The 20,398-nt window shown below is 40.4% G+C and overlaps 1 protein-coding gene across 7 annotated transcripts in view; it reads left to right on the top strand.

Annotated features, from left to right (window-relative positions):
- Window positions 1–20,398, top strand: part of KLHL13 (kelch like family member 13) — a 118,550-nt gene that overhangs the window by 61,416 nt on the left and 36,736 nt on the right. For 6 of the 7 annotated variants that reach the window (XM_033946294.1, XM_033946291.1, XM_033946292.1 and 3 more), the window contains 2 exons: window positions 10,365–10,509; window positions 14,437–14,569. In XM_033946294.1, coding sequence (XP_033802185.1) covers window positions 10,365–10,509; window positions 14,437–14,569 — 278 coding nt within the window. Of the gene's footprint in view, window positions 1–10,364; window positions 10,510–14,433; window positions 14,570–20,398 lie in introns of those variants that run through there. The other variant, XM_033946296.1, reaches the window with a different exon arrangement.

Here is a 20,398-nt window from a genome sequence, read left to right on the forward strand (position 1 = left end):
AGGCAATTTTTCTATCTAGAAAATATCACAGATGCTTGGTTTTTGCATTTCTCAAAACTGAATTTGTGTCTTCAGTGATAACATGCTTCTCCTTCACAGCAAAAATATTATACAATATACAGAGTTGAGAAAAAGACCGTAGCCTCGTTGGCGCATAAGTTAAGTCCAAAATGCCATTTAAAAGAGGACTTAAAAGAAAATTCAGGGCGCCAGAATCATGCCTCCAGAGGGGCTTTACAGTGCCCAACACCAGAAGTGGCATTAGGTGCCTTAAAGTGCTAAGGTAGGCACCAGAAATGTAGGCCTTGAAAACCTTGGCCTACATTTTGGCATCTACCTTTGCTAGAGGCATGATTCTCTAAACGACACTATTGCGTGATGACACACAATTGGAGGCCTCTTAAAGAAGCTGCTGACAACACTGTTTAGAGAATCTGGACCATTGCTCCTTTGCAAATCGATGTACACAGAATCAATATCTTACTTCTTAAGTACTAAGTTTATATATCTGCACAGAGAGCTAAGTGTGAGGAGGGATGGTAAATAGTGAAGTAATGCAGTAAATAGTGAAGAAATCTGTACTGGGACTGGTTCTATTTTACATATTTATAAATGATTTGGAAATTGAAACAATGAGTGAGGTGATTGAATAGTTTAGTATCACCTGCAAATTTAAAGCTGTTAAAATACATGCAGGCAACCATTATGAAGTTGGAAGACTGGGCATCTAAATGACAGATGAAATTTAAGGTGGACAAATGCACATTGGGAAGAATAATCCAAATCATAGTTACGAGATGCTAGGGTCCACCTTAGGGATCAGTGCCCCAAGAAGATGATCTAGGTGTGATTGTAAACAATATTTATTGACCAGACTGATTTCTATTTGTTTTACTTTTTTTTTTATTTTGTTTTACTTTTGTCAAGTTCTATTTAGTTTTTGTCTTAATCTAAATTTTTATTTTTGCTGGATATGTACATAAACACAATCCTTTTTTCATTTTCTCGGCACTTTAGCTTAGAATGTGAGCCTGTTGGGGCAGACAGGGAAGTTTCCAAAGTGCCTTAAGACAATGTAGTTTGCATAATTGTAATCTGCTTAGGTTATAAGCAGAATAGAAATGTTAAAAATAAATAAAATAAATATGCCGAAACCAAATAAAATAAATATGCCAAAACCTTCTACCCAATTTGTGGTAGCTGCCAAAAAAGCAAACAAGATACTAGGAATCATTAGAAAAGATATGGTAATTAAGACTAAGAATATTATAATGCCTATGTATTGCTCCATGGTATGATCTCGCCTTGAGTATTGTATTCAATTCTGGTTGCAATCTCAAAGATATAGCAGAGTTAGAATTATCATTTCTATAGCACTACTAGACATATGCAGCACTATACATCAAAACATAGAAGGGACAGTCCCTGCTCGAAAGAGTCAAGACAGACAAACTGGATAAGAAGGTGCATCTGTACACAATGGTCAGGTGGGGGAATTATATAGGAAATAAGACAGATATTGGTGCTTAGCAGGTGGGTTGGGATTTGGAATTGAAAGTAGCTTTGAAGAAGTAGGCTTTGAGTTTGTATTGCATATTGCCAGAGATGGAGCTTGATATACTGAGTCAGGTAATTTGTTCCTTGCATATGGTGAAGCAAAGTAGAAGGGACACAGACTGGAGTTGGCTGTAGAAGAGAAGGGTACAGATAAAGAGAGACTTATCCAATGAGTGGAGTGCCCGGGGGAGGGGGGGTTACTGTCGGGAGAGAGGACAGATACGGAGGAGCTATGGAGCGAATACACTTGTAGGTCATTAAGAGGAGTTTGAACTATATGTGGAAATGGATGAGTCAATGAAGTGATTTGAAGAGAGGGGTGATGTGGGCATAGTAACATTGGCAGAATATGAGATGTGCAGCAGAGTTCTAAACAGATTTGAAGGGGGGGAAGATGGTTTAGCAGAAGATCAGTGAGAAGCAGGTTGCAGTAGTCTAGATGAGAAGTGATGTGGGTGTGGATGAGGATCTTAGCAGTGTGCTCAGAAAGGAAAGGTTTGATTTAGCGATATTGCAGAGGAAAAAAAACAGGTTTTGGCAAACTGTTGGATATGTGAAGAGAAAGAGAGAAAGTCAAAGATTACCTCAAGGTTGTGAGCCAATGAGATAGGGAGGATGAGGTCATTGTTCACAGAAATAGAGAATGAGGGAAGAGGAGAGACGGGTTTAGGTGGAAAGATAAGAAGCTCGCTTGAAACCTGGGATTGAATGTCTGTCAGGATTTCAGGTGTAGAGAGCAATCTGAGAGTCATTGTTATAGAGATAATACTGATAACCTTGGGAGAAGAGTAGGGCACCAAGGGAAGAAGTATAGATGGGGGGGGGGGGGGGAAGAAGTGGTCTCGAGACAGACTCTTGATGTACACTGACCGACAGCGTGATGGCGCTTGGAGGAGGATCCAACACAGCATATGCTAATGGTGTGATGGGAAAGATAGGAAGAAAGTCATGAGATAACAGAACCCTGAAATTCAAGTGAGGACAGCATATCAATGAGAGGTGGTGATTTAACATGTCAGATGCTGAGGATAGATCAAGACGAATGAGGATGGAGTAGAGGCCTTTGGATTTGGCTAGAAGCAAGTGATCTGGTGACTTTTGTAAGGGCAGTTTCTGTATAATGAAGAGTATAAAAGCCTGATTGAAGTGGGTCAAGGATAGTGGACTGTCTTGAGCAGTATATCAAGAACTGGCCTATTCTGATGAGCTTGCGAACAAAATCAAAAGAAAATAGATCTGTTCTGTCCAAAATCCTCAACATTGGGCTTAAGAGAAAAGTTGAAGATATGCTAAGAATCCTGAAACCCATTTCTGAAGCTTTAAACAAAATGCAGAAAATAACTGTTTTATTGCTGATGCTGTTGAAATTTGGAAAGAACTGAGTGAGCACTTAAACAGAATTGAACAAATGACAGAATTAAATTGCAAACATTGAAAAATGAATGGGACAAGCATGGTCTCCAGCTCATTTTCTTGTAAATATTGTCAGTACAGTATCTGGTAACAGGGGTCAAACCTTAAGTGCTAAAAAAGAGGAGTTGGCTCTCAATCTGTAATGCCAACTATAATAAACTAGCTAAAGGGGAACCATGTTTGCTACTGATGATTTAGAGAAAGTCACACCAGTGAACTAGTGGAGGTCACTTATTAAGCACATGGATTTATAGTAGAGACTGCTGAAGTAATGATTACACTTTTAACAGTAGTAGCTTCTGCTGGCATAGAAAGAATATTCTCTTCCTTTGGACTCATTCATTCCAAATTGAAAAATCATTTGGGACCCAATAAAGCAGAAAAGCTTGTTTCTCTTTACCAGATTATGAACAAACAAGAATATGAAAATGAGTGAGCTACAGAAGACAGTATTAAGTTTTTCATGTGTGAACCTGGCTGATAGTTTTTTGTTTTTATTTGTTTCTTTGTTTTTGTTTGTTTATTTTAAAGATATTTTGTTTAACCACAACAGTTAACATGGATGTTTATACATATGTATTCTTGTATTTGCTTAATTTTATTGTTTTGGTAAAAAACAACAAAACTTTAAATTGTTATGAAAAAAAAAATCATCATTACCATAACAATTTAAATAGCTATTTTTTTTTACCAAAACAATAACATTAAGCAAATGGATGTTTATGCATATGTATTCTTGTATTTGCTTAATGTTATTGTTTTGGTAAAAAAAAAAAAAAAAAAAAAAATAGCTATTTAAATTGTTAAGGTAATGATGATTTTTTTTCATAACAATTTAAAGTTTTGTTGTTTTTCTACCAAAACAATAACATTAAGCAAATACAAGAATACATATGCATAAAATCCATGTTAACTGTTGTGGTTAAACAAAATATCTTAAAAAAACAAAAACTATCAGCCAGGTTCACTCTTTTCTGCTGTACTTTAATGAAATGAAAAAAAAAATCATCATTTCATTAAAGTACAGCAGGAAAGTCCAAATATGAATGATTAAACTGTTAAACTGCAGATAGCTCACTTTGCAATAATTCCATAATTATCTATGTATGTCTAATAGTATAACCAAATCAGTAATTTTTTGATATAACTATAAAACTAATCTGAAAAGTTATTTTTCAAAATGAAACCTTCATCTTTTTGTAAATATTAAGATTATATCAACAAGAGTGAGTCTTTCTAGTGTGACAAAACGCTCTATTCCTGAACCTGTGGATAGTCAATCCCTCCATTGCAAAAATTCTTGTAGAGAGCCTCATTACCATTCTTTTGCTTCCACCACCTATTCGTCTGGCCTGTCCTCCAAATCCTCAGTTGTCTTTTTACAAACAGGATGGTAGATGTCGGGGTTTTTTTTTTCTCTCTCTCTCTCCTGGGCCAGAATTTTCTCTCCGACATCAGAATTGACATGGGGGAGGGGGAGAGGGTTGGAGGCTTGAGGGCTGGCCGCATGCAGTCGCACGCGTCTGGGCTATTCATGTTGCGGCAGCAGCAGGAGTGGGTAGGAATGGAGCATGGGGGGGTTAAATAGAGCGTGTCGGGTGGCTGTTGTGGTGACAGGGGGGTGGGGTTTTTTAATGGAGCATGTCAGGTGGCTGTTGTGGCAGTGGCAGGGGAGTGGGGGGTGGGAATGGAGTGTGTTTGGTGGCAGGGTTGGCTTCGGTGGTGGGGCAGGGAAAAATATGTGCATCTCCCTCCTGCTGACCCTTTCATCTCTCTTGCATCTGAACCCTGACTGCAAGACCGAAATACCTGGTAACAGCAGCGTTGGCAGTACAGGCTGCATCGCGGCCTTCTCATGCCTGGATGTTCCTCTGCCATGTTGCTGCCATGAGAAGGCCGCAATGCAGCCTGTGCTGCCAACGCTGCCTTTTTTTTACCAGGTATTTCAGTCTCGTGGACAGGATTCAATTGGAAGGGTCAGGGGAGGGATGAGGCAAGTGCTTCTGTCAGCAACTAGGGCTTATTTTCGGGGGTAGGGCTTATATTAAGACCTACCCTGAAAATCATGCTAAGGCTTATTTTCGGGGAAACATGGTAGTAGTCATCATTCTTGATGAGTCTTGGCAAGCTCTCAATAACATCTTGAATTTTGGCACCAGGCAGACATAAGGAGGGGCCCAGCAGAAAGGAAGGCTACAAGCACCATCAAGCAGGCCTGTGTAGGGATCAAATAACCTTTCTACAAGGTATGTGCCAACCACAGGGAGGGAGGGAAGCCGGCTGGATCTGCTGGACCTGCAAGTGAGGGGGGGGCCTGGAGCAACTGGACTCCTGAGTGGGGTGGGGGCTTGAACCGCTGGAGCCATGATGGGGTGTTTCTGTGGGAACAAGCTTTTTACTGCTCTTGCAAGCAGTGAAAATTTTGTTCCCATGGTCACAGGGAGTCTAGCATTGCTGTTTCTGTTGCAACAATTAAACTGTGGTCCACCACGGTTTGCAATGGTGTTTGAACATAAGAACTGCCATCTCCGGATCAGACCTTCGGTCCATCAAGTCCGGTGATCTGCACACGCGGAGGCCCAGCCAGGTGTACACCTGGCGTAATTTTAGTTACCCATATCCCTCTATGCCTCTCGTAAGGAGATGTGCATCTAGTTTGCTTTTAAATCCTAGAATGGTGGATTGAGCATTCCAGGTGTCCACCACTCGTTGCGTGAAGCAGAACTTCCTGATATTTGTCCTGGACTTGTCCCCCCTTAGCTTCAGTCCATGTCCTCTTGTCCGTGTCACATTGGACATTGTAAATTATTTTTTTTCCTGCTCTATTTTGTCGATTCCTTTCAGTATTTTGAAAGTCTCGATCATATCCCCTTGCAGTCTCCTTTTCTCAAGGGAGAACAATCCCAGTGTCTTAAGTCATTCCTCATATTCCAAGTTCTCCATACCTTTTATTAGCTTCGTTGCTTGTCTCTGCACCCTCTCCAGCAGTTTTATATCCTTCTTTAGGTTGGGAGACCAATGTTGGACACAGTATTCCAAGTATGGTCTGACCATTGCCCTATAAAGCGGCATTATAACTTTCTCAGATCTACTCGTGATTCCTTTCTTTATCATGCCTAACATTCTATTTGCTTTCTTTGCCGCTGCTGCACATTGTGCCGACGGTTTTAGGGTCCTATCTATCAGTAACACCCAGGTCCTTTTCTTGTTCGCTCTTATCCAGAGTTGCACCTGACATTCTATACTCGTGTTCCTTGTTCTTTCTGCCTAAATGCATTACTTTGCACTTTTCCACATTAAACTTCATCTGCCATTTCTCCGCCCATTTCTCTAACTGACACAAGTCACTCTGGAGTTCCTCGCTATCCTTCTTCGATCTGATTACCTAGCATAGCTTTGTGTCATCTGCAAACTTGATGATCTCACTGGATGTTCCTTCTTCTAGGTCATTGATGAAAATATTAAATAATATGGGCCCAAGAACCGAGCCCTGGGGCACACTGCTAGTCACTTTCTCCCAGTCTGAGAACTTCCCATTTATACCCACTCTCTGCTTTCTGTTCTCCAGCCATTTGCCTATCCATCTTAGTATATCTCCCTCTATTCCATGGCTTTGTAGTTTCCTGAGAAGTCTTTCATGTGGAACCTTGTCAAACGCTTTTTGGAAGTCCAAGTATATTATGTCCACCGGTTCTCCACTATCAATTTGTTTGTTCATGGTCTCAAAAAATTGAAGTAAATTTGTCAAACATGATTTCCCTTTCCTGAAGCCATGTTAACTGGCTCTCATCAGGTCGTGTGTATCCAAGTGCCGGACTGAGTAGAGATTGGTTACCGCGCCGGTCTCCTTCATTGCTCAGTCTTGAGAACAGGAATTAAGATAACACCTGACTCAAAGCATAGAGAGCGCCGAGTAGTGGATGTAGAAAACAGAACAAATAATACGGATATAATGCCAGTAGAAAGATTGGTGGGGAGGGGAAAAAAAAACAGAGGATCACACTTAGGTTTGATGAGGACTGCCACTGGTCAGACCTTGGAACGGAACAGTTCAAGATATGATTTTCACCTGTCATTCAGGTTATTTTTAATTTTTTTAATAAAACAACTGAAAGTTTTAAGGTAGCTTTTAAAAATTCTAAAGTTTTTTATTAATGAAGATTCTCCTCAAAAATAGGGCTGTTGCTTATGTTTAAAATCATTTAGGTTAGAGCCTTGACTTGAGCTGTCTCAAGAGATACTGTATTTTAAAAGGTCTAAATTGAGGGATTTTAAATGTCTTCATGTTTTATCAAATGTGGTAATTGGTAGCAAGATTGAATTAGTGGATACTATTCATAAGAGCAAAAGTTTCAAGTTATTTAAAGAACGAACTATCTGAGTGGTTCACAACTATAAGATCAATATTTAGAATGGAAAGTATATTCAGTAGGAGAGTGATAGGCAGAGAGTGAGAGAGAAAGTATTAATAGTTAGCATGAAATAAGCTATACTGAGTCAAATTAAGGAACAGCAACAAAAAGAAGTGAGGCCCAACAAAAAGAGGAGTCCAAGATGTAAAAGTCGCATCAATTTATTAATAATCATACCGTCATAACACAAGACTCTAACTTCATAGAAACTAAGTATATAAACCATTTATACCTTCTGACACAGAATTAATTAAACTTGAGAGGATCAAATTCATTTCAAACTCTTCTTGTATCATTTAGAACTGCGATCTCCTGAATCAGTTCTATAAGAACCCTTTAGATCATAGGTTCTCAGCCCAGTCCTCGGGACACACCTAGCCAGCCAGATTTTCAGGATATGCATGAAATAGATTTGAATAAAATGGAGGTAATTTATGCAGATTTATCTCTTGCATATTCATTGTGTCTTGGAGATCAGTTTATAGATATGTGCATTCTTCCCATGTCCTTACATTTTATGCATGTATGCAGTCGGTAAAATTTTATAAAAGCTCTTTTTCCACATGTAAAAAGGAGCTCTATATGCAGAAAAAGTTTCATAAAGTTACTCCCTGTATGTTTTACATGGTACGTACATTGGGTTCTGAGGGTAAGACACCTACATTTCTTTATGAAATAGTAGCATAAGTGGTACCTGGGGTAGATGCAAATGTAAATGGCAATAGTTGTATATGGGGCATATTCTATAAATGGCGTCCTGATTGTAGGCAGCGGTAGGCATTCTACCACTGTCTAAGCAGCCAATCAGGATGCACATTTAAAAAAAAAAATAACACCCCGAGGCAGGCTGCCTACACCATAGGCATCTGTCATGGTTGAGGGAGATGCTTAAGGACCCTTAAGCTCGCCCAAGGCTAGGTGTGGGTGTGGTTTTGCCTGGAAGTGGCCTAGGGCAAACTTAGGCGGCCATAGGGCCACAATGGGTGCCTGAAAATGTAGGCCAACAAAAAGCTGGTCTTCATTTCAATTGAACGCGGCCGCTATGCTGATCGCAACAAAGAAAGCTCACTGCCGTGATCAGTTTGCGGCAGGGAACTTGTAGTGCCCCCCCTGGCGAAGTTGGGTGGCAGGAGGGATGCCCACTCCTTCCTGCCACCCCCCACCCGAAGCATCTCCTGGCAGGAGGAGTGCCCAGTCCTCCTGCCAGAACCCCCCAACCCCCACCCAACCGCGATAGGCAGGAGGGATATCCACTCTCTCCTGCCAGAGCCCCCTCCCCCGGTTAACTGACCAACCCCCCCCACCCTGTACCTTGTAAACAGAAGGTCTGGCTGGAGGGAGGCATATACTCTCCGGCTGGCAGGCTCATCACTGGAAAATGGCGTGCCTTCCCCTTCCCGGTGCATTATGGGATGCATTGGGGAAGAGTCTAAGGCCCTGATTTGCTCTGATGCCTGTTGGCCCTCCATAGTGCATTCTAGTGTTCTGGAAGGAGGGAGTGATTCTATAACGGACAGATGCGATCCTATATAGGACGCCTGTGTGTGATTCTCAAAAGCTGCTTAGGTGGCTGCTGAGACTGGGCTTCCTATACAGAATCCAGCCCTATGTGCATATATTATAGTATTTTATAGTTTACACCTTTCCCTTATGTGCTGTTCCCAAACTCCACTCCGGTACACTCTTCTTGGGAAAAGTACATAACTTCATGTTATGGCACATTCTTTTCAGTTACATATTCTGTAAAGCTCATTTATACACATGCATTGTCACATCCATATGTACAAAAGATTAAAACATTTCAAAGTAGGTGTACTTTTTACTGCTTAAATCAGGTACCCCCTTATAGAACTACTCCCTAAATGTGCTGTGCTTTATAAAATTTGAAAGTTACTTAGTTAATTTTTATTAACAAACCTACCCTCTCCTTTACTAATGCGTAGCGCAGGTTTTAGCGCCAACAGTAGCAGTAACTGCTCAGGCGCTCATAGGAATTCTGTGAGTGTTGGAGCAGTTACTGCTGCTGCCGGCACTAAAACCCGCGCTATGCATTAGTAAAGGAGGGGGCTAGTTATTATGTAGGAGAAATAATTTATACAGTTTTGTATACTATGTTTCAGTTGCCATCAACACTAGGTTTTGGGTTTGGTGTTTTTTTTGTTTTTTTTGGGGGGGGGTTAAATGTATAAGTATTTTTCATTCATTAAATGAATATAGTCCCTCCAGGGAGCCACGCTTAGCTCCTGAGCGTCAGCTTTCTGGACTTCTGCTCATTGATACAAAATACATACATCCAGTTTTCTGAAATGAACTTCTCCATTTTAAACCTTTATGCAGAAGATGCGTTTCATTGCATTTTGCATATTATGCATCAGAAGTTTTTCTTCTTCTTGTCCTTTCTTTTGGTCCACAGTATTGAGTTTTCATGCAATAATTACTTTCTGACTTTTGGAATTTTTTTCCTGAATTATTGCTATATATATATATATATATATATATATATATATATATATATATATATAAGAGATTTGGGTATATTATAACAACTTAGTTTGTACTTCACAAGTGTTATCTAAATTAACCCCCTTTTACAAAACCATAGTGTGGTTTTTAGCGCTGGCTGCGATGGTAACCACTCTGACACTCATAGAATTCCTCTGAGCATCTGAATGCTTATCACTGCGGCCGGTGCTAAAAACTTTTAGGGCTTTGTAAAAATGTTGGGGGTGGGGGGGAGGGAGGTTAGCTAATAACATAGGGGTCTTTTTACTAAGATGTGCTAGCAGTTTGCACATGCTAAATGCTTCGGAGTTCATTATATACCTATAGGCTATGTGGCACTTTAATGAACACTAAATTGTTAGTGTGTGCTAAATCTGTTAGCACACCTTAGTAAAAGGATTCCTTAATGAACTAAAGTTCTTTGTAGATGAAATTGAGTTATGATGGACAGATAAAAGATAACTTTAAATTATTTTTTAGATCATTGGTCGAAGAGGAAGACCCTCACATGAAAGTCTCTCTTGGGAGTAACGATATGGGTGTGTCAGCCCATCTCCAGACTTCAAAGACAGGGGGGACCACAAGGTTTTTTACCAGCAATACTCATAGTTCTGTGGTGTTACAGGTAATTTTACACTTCAGTGGTATTCAACCAAAGGCTTTATATAATTTTCAAATAAAACTTTGCAAATAAAGTTGAGTTAGATTTATATTGAATTATACTTTATAATAATCGTGCAACATAATATCATAAAACAAACAAATATGATGAGATCATTATGGCACCGGACCTTGACACCGATGGTACCGGTGTTTTTTTCTTCAGATTCAAAAGCTTGAGCTCTACTTCAAGTTCAATTCATGCTACATTTGCAGACTCTTTTGGAGGATGGTCTGGTGGTAGGGTGTGAAAATTGAGAGTGTAACCCTGATGAATGATGGTGAGGACCCAGAGGTCTGATATTATGAGCTCCCAGCGAGCTATGAAAGATTAGAAATGGCCTCTGATGGGCTGAGGCAAATTCTGTAGAATGGTGACGTTGGCTATGCTATATTGGGTGTACTTGAAAAATGAATGGAAGAAATTGCATTACAATTAGTACTATTATAATGGGGGTGGGGTCAGGGGCGGAGTTTGGGCTGGGGTACTCGGTTGGTATTTGTTAGATAGGGGGTACTTAGCTTGAAGAAGTTGAGAAACACTGGTCTGGGTGACTATGGAATTTACTCAGTAAGGGCCCCTTTTATAAAGCTACAGTAGCAATTCTCCCATGGCAAATGCACCAAAGTCCATTCAATTCCTGTGGGCTTCAGTGCATTTTCTGTGGCAAAATTGCTATCGCAGCTTTGTATAAGGAGCCCTAAGGCAGGAACTACTGTCTCTGTGCTATGTCTTAAACAAAAACCAGTTTGCTGGGGTTTCAAAGCATTAACTGATTTAACATGAGTTTGAAGTTGGTTGAATACCACTCTCTCAAGTACAGTAGTTTTGAAAGAAATGGAAGGTTTGATACTGGCCAATAGTTATTCGGACTAAGAGGATCTGCATTTTTGCCACCATTAAATTTCCCCCATCGGCTATTTTTTCATGCCACCTGGCTGGAAAAAATTTCTGGGGAGAACACTGAAAGCGTTTTTCTTCAAAACCAGCTGCTCAAACATTATTATTACATATAATAACAAGGAAAGGATATTACATGGAAATCAAAAGAAAGAAATACAATTCCTGTTTACAAATCCTCTAGTCCACATCATATGTAACAGTAATGTTTAAACTCAAATTTAAAAAAAAAACCAAAAATCCAGCTGCTCTTCCTAGGCCGTAGCAGAAAAAGCAAAAATGATAGTGCCCCCAGAAATCTGTCAGCAGCGCCTCAAAAACTTCTCAGTCTTTTTGATGTACTTCTAGAGAGCATAGCTGCTGTGTTCCTATTTCTCAACCAATTGTAGGTCGGCTCCAGTTGTATTATCCCCATTGGGAACTAATAACCACAGATCTCTGGTTGCTAAAAATTCATTTGAGAGGGATACTCTTCACTTCATCAATATATCACCATATCATCCGCCTAGAGTTCTCTTTCAACCTTCAACAGATGTCCCTTCTTCAGGAGATGGAATCCCTCCTTCTCAATGCTATAGAGGAGGTTTTGCATATAATTTGAATATTGTTAGTATTGAGTATTGGTTGCTTTAAAAAAAAAAAAAAAGACACTGTAGAGGAACAGCACCAGAGTCTTGTACATCTAGCCCTCTGTTTCTGGTTTAGGTATCATAATACATTCTTCAGTTTCCATTTTTGTTGATGAGTATAGATATGGATCTGTTTCACATGCCACTTGCTAAATTACAGATTCTGTACCTGGACCCTTAAACAAAAATTCTGTTTTCTTCTCAAATGATTTCTTAGATACCAGTGGCAGATTCCACTGCCAATATATGTTGTTTATTTATATTACTGGAAGTATTTCTATTCATAGCAAGAAGTGCCAATGTACTATATAATGTATGTTTTTTTATTCTCCTTATATTTGCTTCAGTTAGATGTAATTCATATCTACAAAATATTCCTTTCTCCAGATCTAAGTAGCTTTATAACCTTAATGTGCCAGTCTATTTCTTAAGAATCTGGTTCTTAGTTGGGGGAGGAATCTATTTTATCCACTAGCCAAGCTTTCTGTGTTCATACCTAGAGTGTTTTTCAGTGCAAGGCCAGCTAGGCAGTGTCGGCCCTCAAGACTGCAGACTGCCATTAATGCTTCCTCTTAATGTTAGGCCTCTCCACTTCTCTTCCCTTCTCCCCATCGAGTAGAACCAACACTTCTCCCTATTCTCGTCCCCCTCCCCCCCAAATTTACAATCCAACATCTCTCACTATGTTCTTTCTAGAGTCCAGCACTTCTCCCCATCTCTTCTACCTACCTGGTCTTTCTTTTTTCCCTTCTGTACATGCCAGACCTGCAAAAGGGGGAAGAAATCTTTTCCTGTCTAACTCATTGTCACCTACCTGATGGTCTTAAAACTTGCTTGTCTTCCCAGTAATGATTCACCCATGCTACCTCTGCCAGCTCCTGGGGTCTTCCCTATGCTTCAACTTCTTGTTGCTACATCAAGGGACATTCAGGGGGAAGGCCCCTGTGGCTGACTGAAGGTAAGGGTGGCCCAGTGGGCATAATATGGAGAAAGCTGATGTAGAAGGAATAACCAACAAAAATTGAAAGATAACTAAGGTTTATAGTCATAAAAAAAGACTAGTAAATATTAAAAAAAAAAAGGCTCAACATGGTATTGTGTTTTTGTGTAAACTCTTGCATCAGGAGTCGCAAAATTTGTGTTGCTGTATTTTTGTAGGGGGAATTTTTCTTCTCATGCTGTCTGAAGGTAGCCTGGCTGAATTACTGTTGGAAAGACAAGCAAGTTTGTAATACTGTCAGATGGGTAGGAGAGATGCTGAACCTGCAAATGAGAAAAAGAAGAGGGTGGGGGAAAGAAAGAGAGAAAGGGTCAGAGATTCTAGACTCAGAGAGAAGGGCCTGAGTGAGAGATGCCAGTGGAGATGATTGCTCTAGGGTGAGGGTTGAAGGAAGAAGGCAAAAGCGAGAGAAGCTAGAAACAAGAAGGTAAAAACACAGCAAAAGAGTTGCTGGATGGGCAGGGAGTATAGGAACAGGGATACAGGAGTCAGGAGAATAATAAAAGAGACACAAAAGGGTCATGTAGGATACAGGAGGAGGAATAAGGATAAGGAATGGAAGAGGGAGGAAATGGTACACATGGATGGAAAACAAGGGAAGAGAAGAAAGAGGGAGGGGATTTTGATAGAGGACAAAAAATGGAAGAAAGCTGAACATGAAAAATCGGTAGCAGGGATGAATGTAGGGAAGAAAGAGAAAAGAAATCGTAAATTGGCGGGAGGCCCTGCAAACTGATAAAGTTGCCTTCTGTATGTGTTTTTTATTCAAAGACTGAGAACAAGATGATTAGAAAATAAAAATCGCCAGCTAACAAAGGCAGGAAACATGATTTTATTTTCAGTTTGATGACTGAAGTGCCAGTTTAAGAATTTACAAATACTCTCTTTATATTTTGCACTGTAGAAGAAGAAATGCATGCAGTCTGTCATTTTAAATTTTTGTCTACATTAGTATTTTTTAGTTTGTGACCACGTATGTATTTGAGGAGGGACTATCTGTGTTCTGCATGTGTGATTGAGACCAAGTGTTCTGCTAGGGATAGGTTTCAACTTGCATTGGTCAATTTCGTGGCCACATGTAGGAAGATCCCCTTCAGCCACTTTGGACCCAAAACAGCCCTGATAAAAAAAAAAAAAAACCAATTAGCAAAGATTACTGGCCTAAAACTAGGCAGCATCTTACAAAATTTTGACAAGTTCTAGCTAATCCTGAGAGATACGAGCTTCAAATATGGATTCACTATAGTGGTATACATAGAACTAGCCTACAGTGGATAAGAAAAACTGAACTAAAGAAAAGGGTCAGGCATTTAAGTTTAAGGAATGAAATATATGGCTTGTTTTGTCATATTTTTATTTCAGGGCTTTGACCAACTACGAATTGAAGGCCTGCTCTCTGATGTTACGTTGGTGCCAGGAGATGGAGAAGAGGTTTTTCCTGTTCACAGGGCTATGATGGCATCGGCTAGTGATTACTTCAAGGCCATGTTCACAGGTATTGTGAGCATTTTTTTCATGTAGCAGTTTATAAGCTTTAAGAATCTCATTGACCAAATGTAAGCAAGTTTTGTGACTCTGCAGAGTTTAGTAGAATGTTACAAACAGAGAGGTGGTGGTAAATGGATATGTTAGAAATTATGGATGCAAGAACTTGAGGGATAACAGAAAAATTGAACTGGAAAGGGAAGTTTGGAGTCAGAAGGGGAAGGGTGATAATACATGAGAAGGATGAAGTTTAAAGGGGAAAACTGGATAAAAGTGTGGGGTGAAGGGGGAACTTAGGAGAGAAGCACCATAGTGCTTTGAAGAGTTTGTATGGCAATGACAGAGGGAAGATTCATAGAGATTTCCTATCATTGAGCACTAGCCAGCAGTGAGTTTGGAGGTTGTATTACTACAGGCAAATCCACTCTTTAGTCTCTGCAGGCTCTGGAGTTGACAAATTAGTATGAGCAAGCTTATCGCTTCTAGAAATCAAACGGATCATTGTGAACAGGTTGATGGTGGCCAAACACTGATTGGCATATAGGATAGTTGAGCACAGATTAGTTGTATTTCTTAGATGTCAAAGTTCCATAGTAACCTATGGAATTTTGTAAGTCGATGTGCTTTGAAATGAGCCTCAGAGTCTAATGTTGGATAAAGTATGGGATCTTCTTACTCATTTACCCAAGATAATCATACCTAAGCAGGAAGAAAGCAATACTAATCTGGTAAGGAGCATTTATACTACAAGAGATCAAGCTTTTATGGTAGCACCTAGGACAGTGGTTCTTAAACCTGTCCTGGGGGACCCCCAGCCAGTTGGGTTTCAAGGTGTCCCTAATGAATATGCATATTACTATATCTTACTCAAAAAAGCTGTATAGAAAATATTTTCATTTATTTAACAAATCTTTATATATAATCATTACATCATACTCTATAAATAATTTAAATATCTTCTTACCCTTATTTATAAATACTTTTCTAAAGAATTAGCGACCCCGTCCTAATTATAATGACTAAGATAAATGTCCTATAAAATGTTCAATTCTCACTGTGTTTCAAAACCACAATCTTCTTTATATCTCCTTAAATTCAATTATCTTTTTTGCTGTAAAATGTTGTAATTGAATGCTGACTGTCTTGTTTCCAAAATCCACTGGTGGCAAAATGAATGTTTCAGTGTTTCAGTTCACTTGTAATTATCCAGCTCAACAAAAGTCTGTGTTTAACTATATGGAAGGTTTGGGTTGTTGTTTTTTTTTGTTTTTTTTTTTTAAAGATGATTGATTGTAGTGTGTGTGTGCGTATAAATATTTGAGAGTATTTTGAGTCCCTCCTTTTGATCTCAGCTCCTGATGAAGCCTAGATGGTGAAACACAGTCTTGTGTTGAGCTGGATAATTACAAGTGAGCTTGTGAACTGTGAGGTGAGGAGAAGACAGAATTGCCCCCCTCCAAGCTGCTATTAAAATTGATAGGGGTAGAACAGCTAGAGGAGTCAATCATACCAGTTTTGTGCTGGATGTTCGGCAGAGGAGAGTTCTTTTGCCACAGAGCATGCAAAGGAGAGGCGAGAGCCATGGGCTTAGCCTCCTCTGAGACCTCTCTGGGTACCACAAGGGACCCAGGTGGTAGGGAAGAAATCTTTCCTGGAGCCTTTCATTTTAATTAGTGAAGTCTGTAAACTTAGGTGCATGAACACTGTGGAACCCAAGAGAAGCCAGTCCAAGTTCCTTCTAGGGTCCTTGTGGCCTTCAGTTCAGTGTTTTACTCCAAAATTTGTTGATCTCCTGTGGAATACCTACTGAACCAATCAGGACCCCCCAGGTGCCACCTGCGGACACACTGGACCAAGGGGAGATTTTCCCTCAGAGTGTACTTTGTCACCAACCGTCTCAGGACAATGGGCCCTGAGCGGCTGGGACAAGAAAATTGTGCTCTTGTGAGCCACGGTGAGCTGCACAAGGAAAAGAGGGGAAGAGAAATACTGCCACACCAGGTAAGTACAGTTTCTTAAACAAAAAAACTCAGAATTTATTCTGTCACTTGCAATCAACATAAAGTTTTGTCAGGATGATTTCTGAGTTTGCAACTAGTTTAAAAAAAACAGTAAAAAAAAACCAAAACAGCAAACTGCTCCAAAGTGGAAATGTCCTAAAGTTCAAGTCTTTCTCCAAAACTTAGGCTATTGGTTTCAGCCCATACTTGTTTCCATGCAATGAAAAAGAATATTCAAACACAAACAGTCTTTGAATTTGACTATTTCAGCACTAGTCAGAGCTACGGCTGTGACTATACCAGCAGCTTGAATACTGGTCAGGCAGTGCGCTTCACATGGTGACAAACTGCCAAAAAGGCCCACTATCCCACCACTAAATTACATGAGGCAAACCCCCACTACCTGGGCTGGCTACAGTCCTTTTCTCTCAACAGAGAAGCAAAAGAAAAAACCACACTCAAATAAGTCCTTTCAAACTTCTGGAGCTTTTAACTTCCATAGCTCCTACAGGGCTTAACATAAACTTGGAAGTCCTTCATACAGTAAGGTCACAGCTACTCACTCAGATTCCACGAGCAGCTTGCCTTCCATGAAGCAAACTTCCATGGGAAGAATCTCATTCACTGGTGCAGCAGTTGGATCCAGGTCAATTTCCATAGCCAGAGGTTCCTCATTCACACTGAAAAGTGCTTCCTCTCCAGCCTCTACCAGCTCCATACATGCCGGTGGTTGACCGCTATCAGGATCTCCCAGCCCTGAGCACTGCTGCCTGTCCTGTGCCTCTCCTCCTTTCAACTGACTCTCTGGAAGCTTTGTTCTCTGAGCAAGCAGTCTGCAGCCCCACCCCCAACCCTCAGGTGAGAAGGATTTCCTGTCAGCAACCCTAGAGATGAGAGGGGGATGGGTGCCCTTCACCTGTGCTCTCTGACTCCCTCTAGAGTTCAAGGAAGAAACAGCATCAGGAAAATCAAAAAGAGGTTTACCTGAATCACTATTCCATCTCCAATCTTATGACAATATCAGACAACTTCAAAACATTCAGAAAAGAAATCAAAACCCTGCTTTTCAAAAAATTCATCCAAATATCTTAACCCCTCCTCTTTTACCTCCAGAAGATTCACCTACCTTCAGATAACCTTCCCCCAAATTACCCACCTTAACACCGTCCAATTAAACAAATACCATAAATAGATTGTAACCTACCCTCTCTAACTGCATTCCATATGTATTTTTCATACAGTTCTTCACTGTCAGTTTAATTTCCATCCTATAAATTCACATAGAATTTTTCTTATTTTCTCTTCTTTATTAATTTCCAGGTACTTTAGTTAGATTGTGAGCCTTCGGGACAGTAAGGGAATTTTTAAGTACCTTCTTACTTCTCATTTATAATCTTAATGTATATTTTCTTCAAACTGCTTAGAACCTAACGGATGTAGCGGTATATAAGAAATAAATTACATTACATTACATTACATTACACTATGAGAAGGGTTTGACTTTAAACTAGGCTCTGTTCTGGAGACATGCCTAGCAGGCATAGGCTGCGTACCACAATCTTCCTGTCTCTTCCCCTCCCACACACACCTCCACCCTGAGAGGAGCGTTCCTCTGGGCCAGGGAGACCAATCAGAAAGATTGGAAACACTGGAGGTCAGACTCCATCCATGCCTTTATTGTCCTGGTATGAAGCCTCAGTCCTGGAGAATTCTGGTTACAGGGACTGGAAGTCAAGAGGCAGTGGTGGCCCTTGACCAGGTGGAGGATCCCTTGGTGTGTCATCTTAAGTTGACAGCCATGTTGTATATCATCGACACATTGTGGGAGTTGAAACTGGAACTTCAGCGGCCATTGACTTTTTATGGTGCTTGGTCATGAGCAGCACGAATTTCAATCTTATGGTTTTTCCCATGCTTCCAGTCATTACTGCTCTAGTCAAGAAGCTAAGACTATGTCTAGGCTTTACCACATGGATCCACTTTTTTTTCAGCTGAAAGTGAATTCCATGGTGGCTCAGTTTAATAAATGTGCCTCCTTACTTAGTGAAGGAGGTGCGATGCTAAATGATTCACAGGATTGCAAAGTGAATGTGGTCTTAAAGGCAATTTGAGGCCCTAACTTTGGGGATCAAAACGAGTTGCAGCCTCGTTTGTGGCATGTGCATACCACACTAGGTTACATCAGACTTCAGTGTTAAAGGATGACGTATGCCCCCAGCTGTTGCTGGAGGGGGTGGATTATATAGTAGATGCCCTATATGATATCAGAGTCATGAGCAAAGTTTCAACTTATTCTATTTTTGCTTGCAAAATGATTTCAGGGTTTGTTAGGATTTGTTATCCTGCATATCAAAGTACTGTATATCTAAGTGGCTTACAATAGCTAAAACAAAAAGGGAAGGAGGGAATGTGCTAATCGATGACATGACAGTGGTGGAAAAAGGGAAAGAATTCCAAAATTTTATAGTAAAGAGGAGGGTGGGCAGAATATTATGGAGGGTATCTGTGTCCTGATCCAACTAAGCTATTACCGTGGAAGAGTTAAGCAATAGGGTGGAATTTAAGTAAATGTGAAAAGAAAGGTCTTAAGATTGTCTTTAAATTTATCAAGGGACATCTGTAATCTTAAATGTGGTGGTAGAAGGTTCTATAGTTCTTGGCCTTGAGCAGATAAAATAGCACCAAGAGTGATGACTGAAACAATTTCATAGAAACTTGGAATAATTGCAGATGTTGATTTACTGATTGAAGTGTGTGAGAGGAGTAGTAAGGTGTCAAATATCTCAAGAGGTAAGGTAGAGATTCTGTAGAGTATATCTTGAATGCTAGTAACAGAATTTTATATGTGATGTGGTGTGAGATAGGAAGCCATTGTGATGATCAAATTTGTGATGACTGGTAAATAGTTTTATGGCAGTGTTTTATATGATTTGAAGTTTCAAGTTTCAAGTTTATTAGATGACTTGATAAATCGCTTAATCAAATATTCTAAGCGATGTACACTTTAAATTTAACAATTATTAAATATAAAAAACAAAAACAAACAATACAGTACATACAAGTCTTTGATCCTTTATTGTAATACCTTTATAAAGGTCTAGATTCATTAACCTTACGATCCCTGTCCTATCTATGTGTGATTGGAGGCAGGCTGACCGATTCACCAACCATCTTCATGCAAATGGAGGTGATCGGAGGCACGGATCGGATTGAGCCTTGACGGTAGTGACAGGAGAAGCAGCCTTCTGTCACTGCTGTCAGGGGTCTGCCGGCTTTTTTTTTTTTTTTCTTTAATAGGCTGCACAAATATCAAGCCTATGAAAAAAAGGCCATGCCGAACACCCCCCCATGCACGCCTGACCCGACCCCCCATACCTAAAAGTTGGGAGCAGGAGGCGTGCTCAGTCCCTCCTGCTCCATAGGCCTCCCTCCTGCCACTGCCCCACCCTGCCCCCCCACCTGAAAGTTGGGAGCAGTAGAGGTGTTCAGTCCCCCCTGCTCCTCCAGACTCCAGTGAAATGTCTGCCCCGCTCTGGTGCATTTTTTTTTTTTGAAAATCATCTATCTGGACATCCAGGCTATTCATCCAGACCACCAGGTCGACTATCTTTATACCACATTTTTGAACAAAATTTCATCCAAGACCCAAATGCCCAGAACAAGACCATTTGGACATGGGAGAGGTCAGTCTTGTAAAGGAGTTGCCATCCAGACATGGCAGCAGAGCAGTGGGGCACCTCACAAAAAGGGTGCCAGATAAGCATCTCGCCAGAACTCCCTTATAGGTTATGATGAGCCCCTCCAAAACCCACTATACCCACCTGTCTACAACTGCAATA

Source organism: Geotrypetes seraphini, chromosome 5, assembly GCF_902459505.1.
Source record: "Geotrypetes seraphini chromosome 5, aGeoSer1.1, whole genome shotgun sequence".
Lineage (NCBI taxonomy): Eukaryota > Metazoa > Chordata > Amphibia > Gymnophiona > Dermophiidae > Geotrypetes > Geotrypetes seraphini.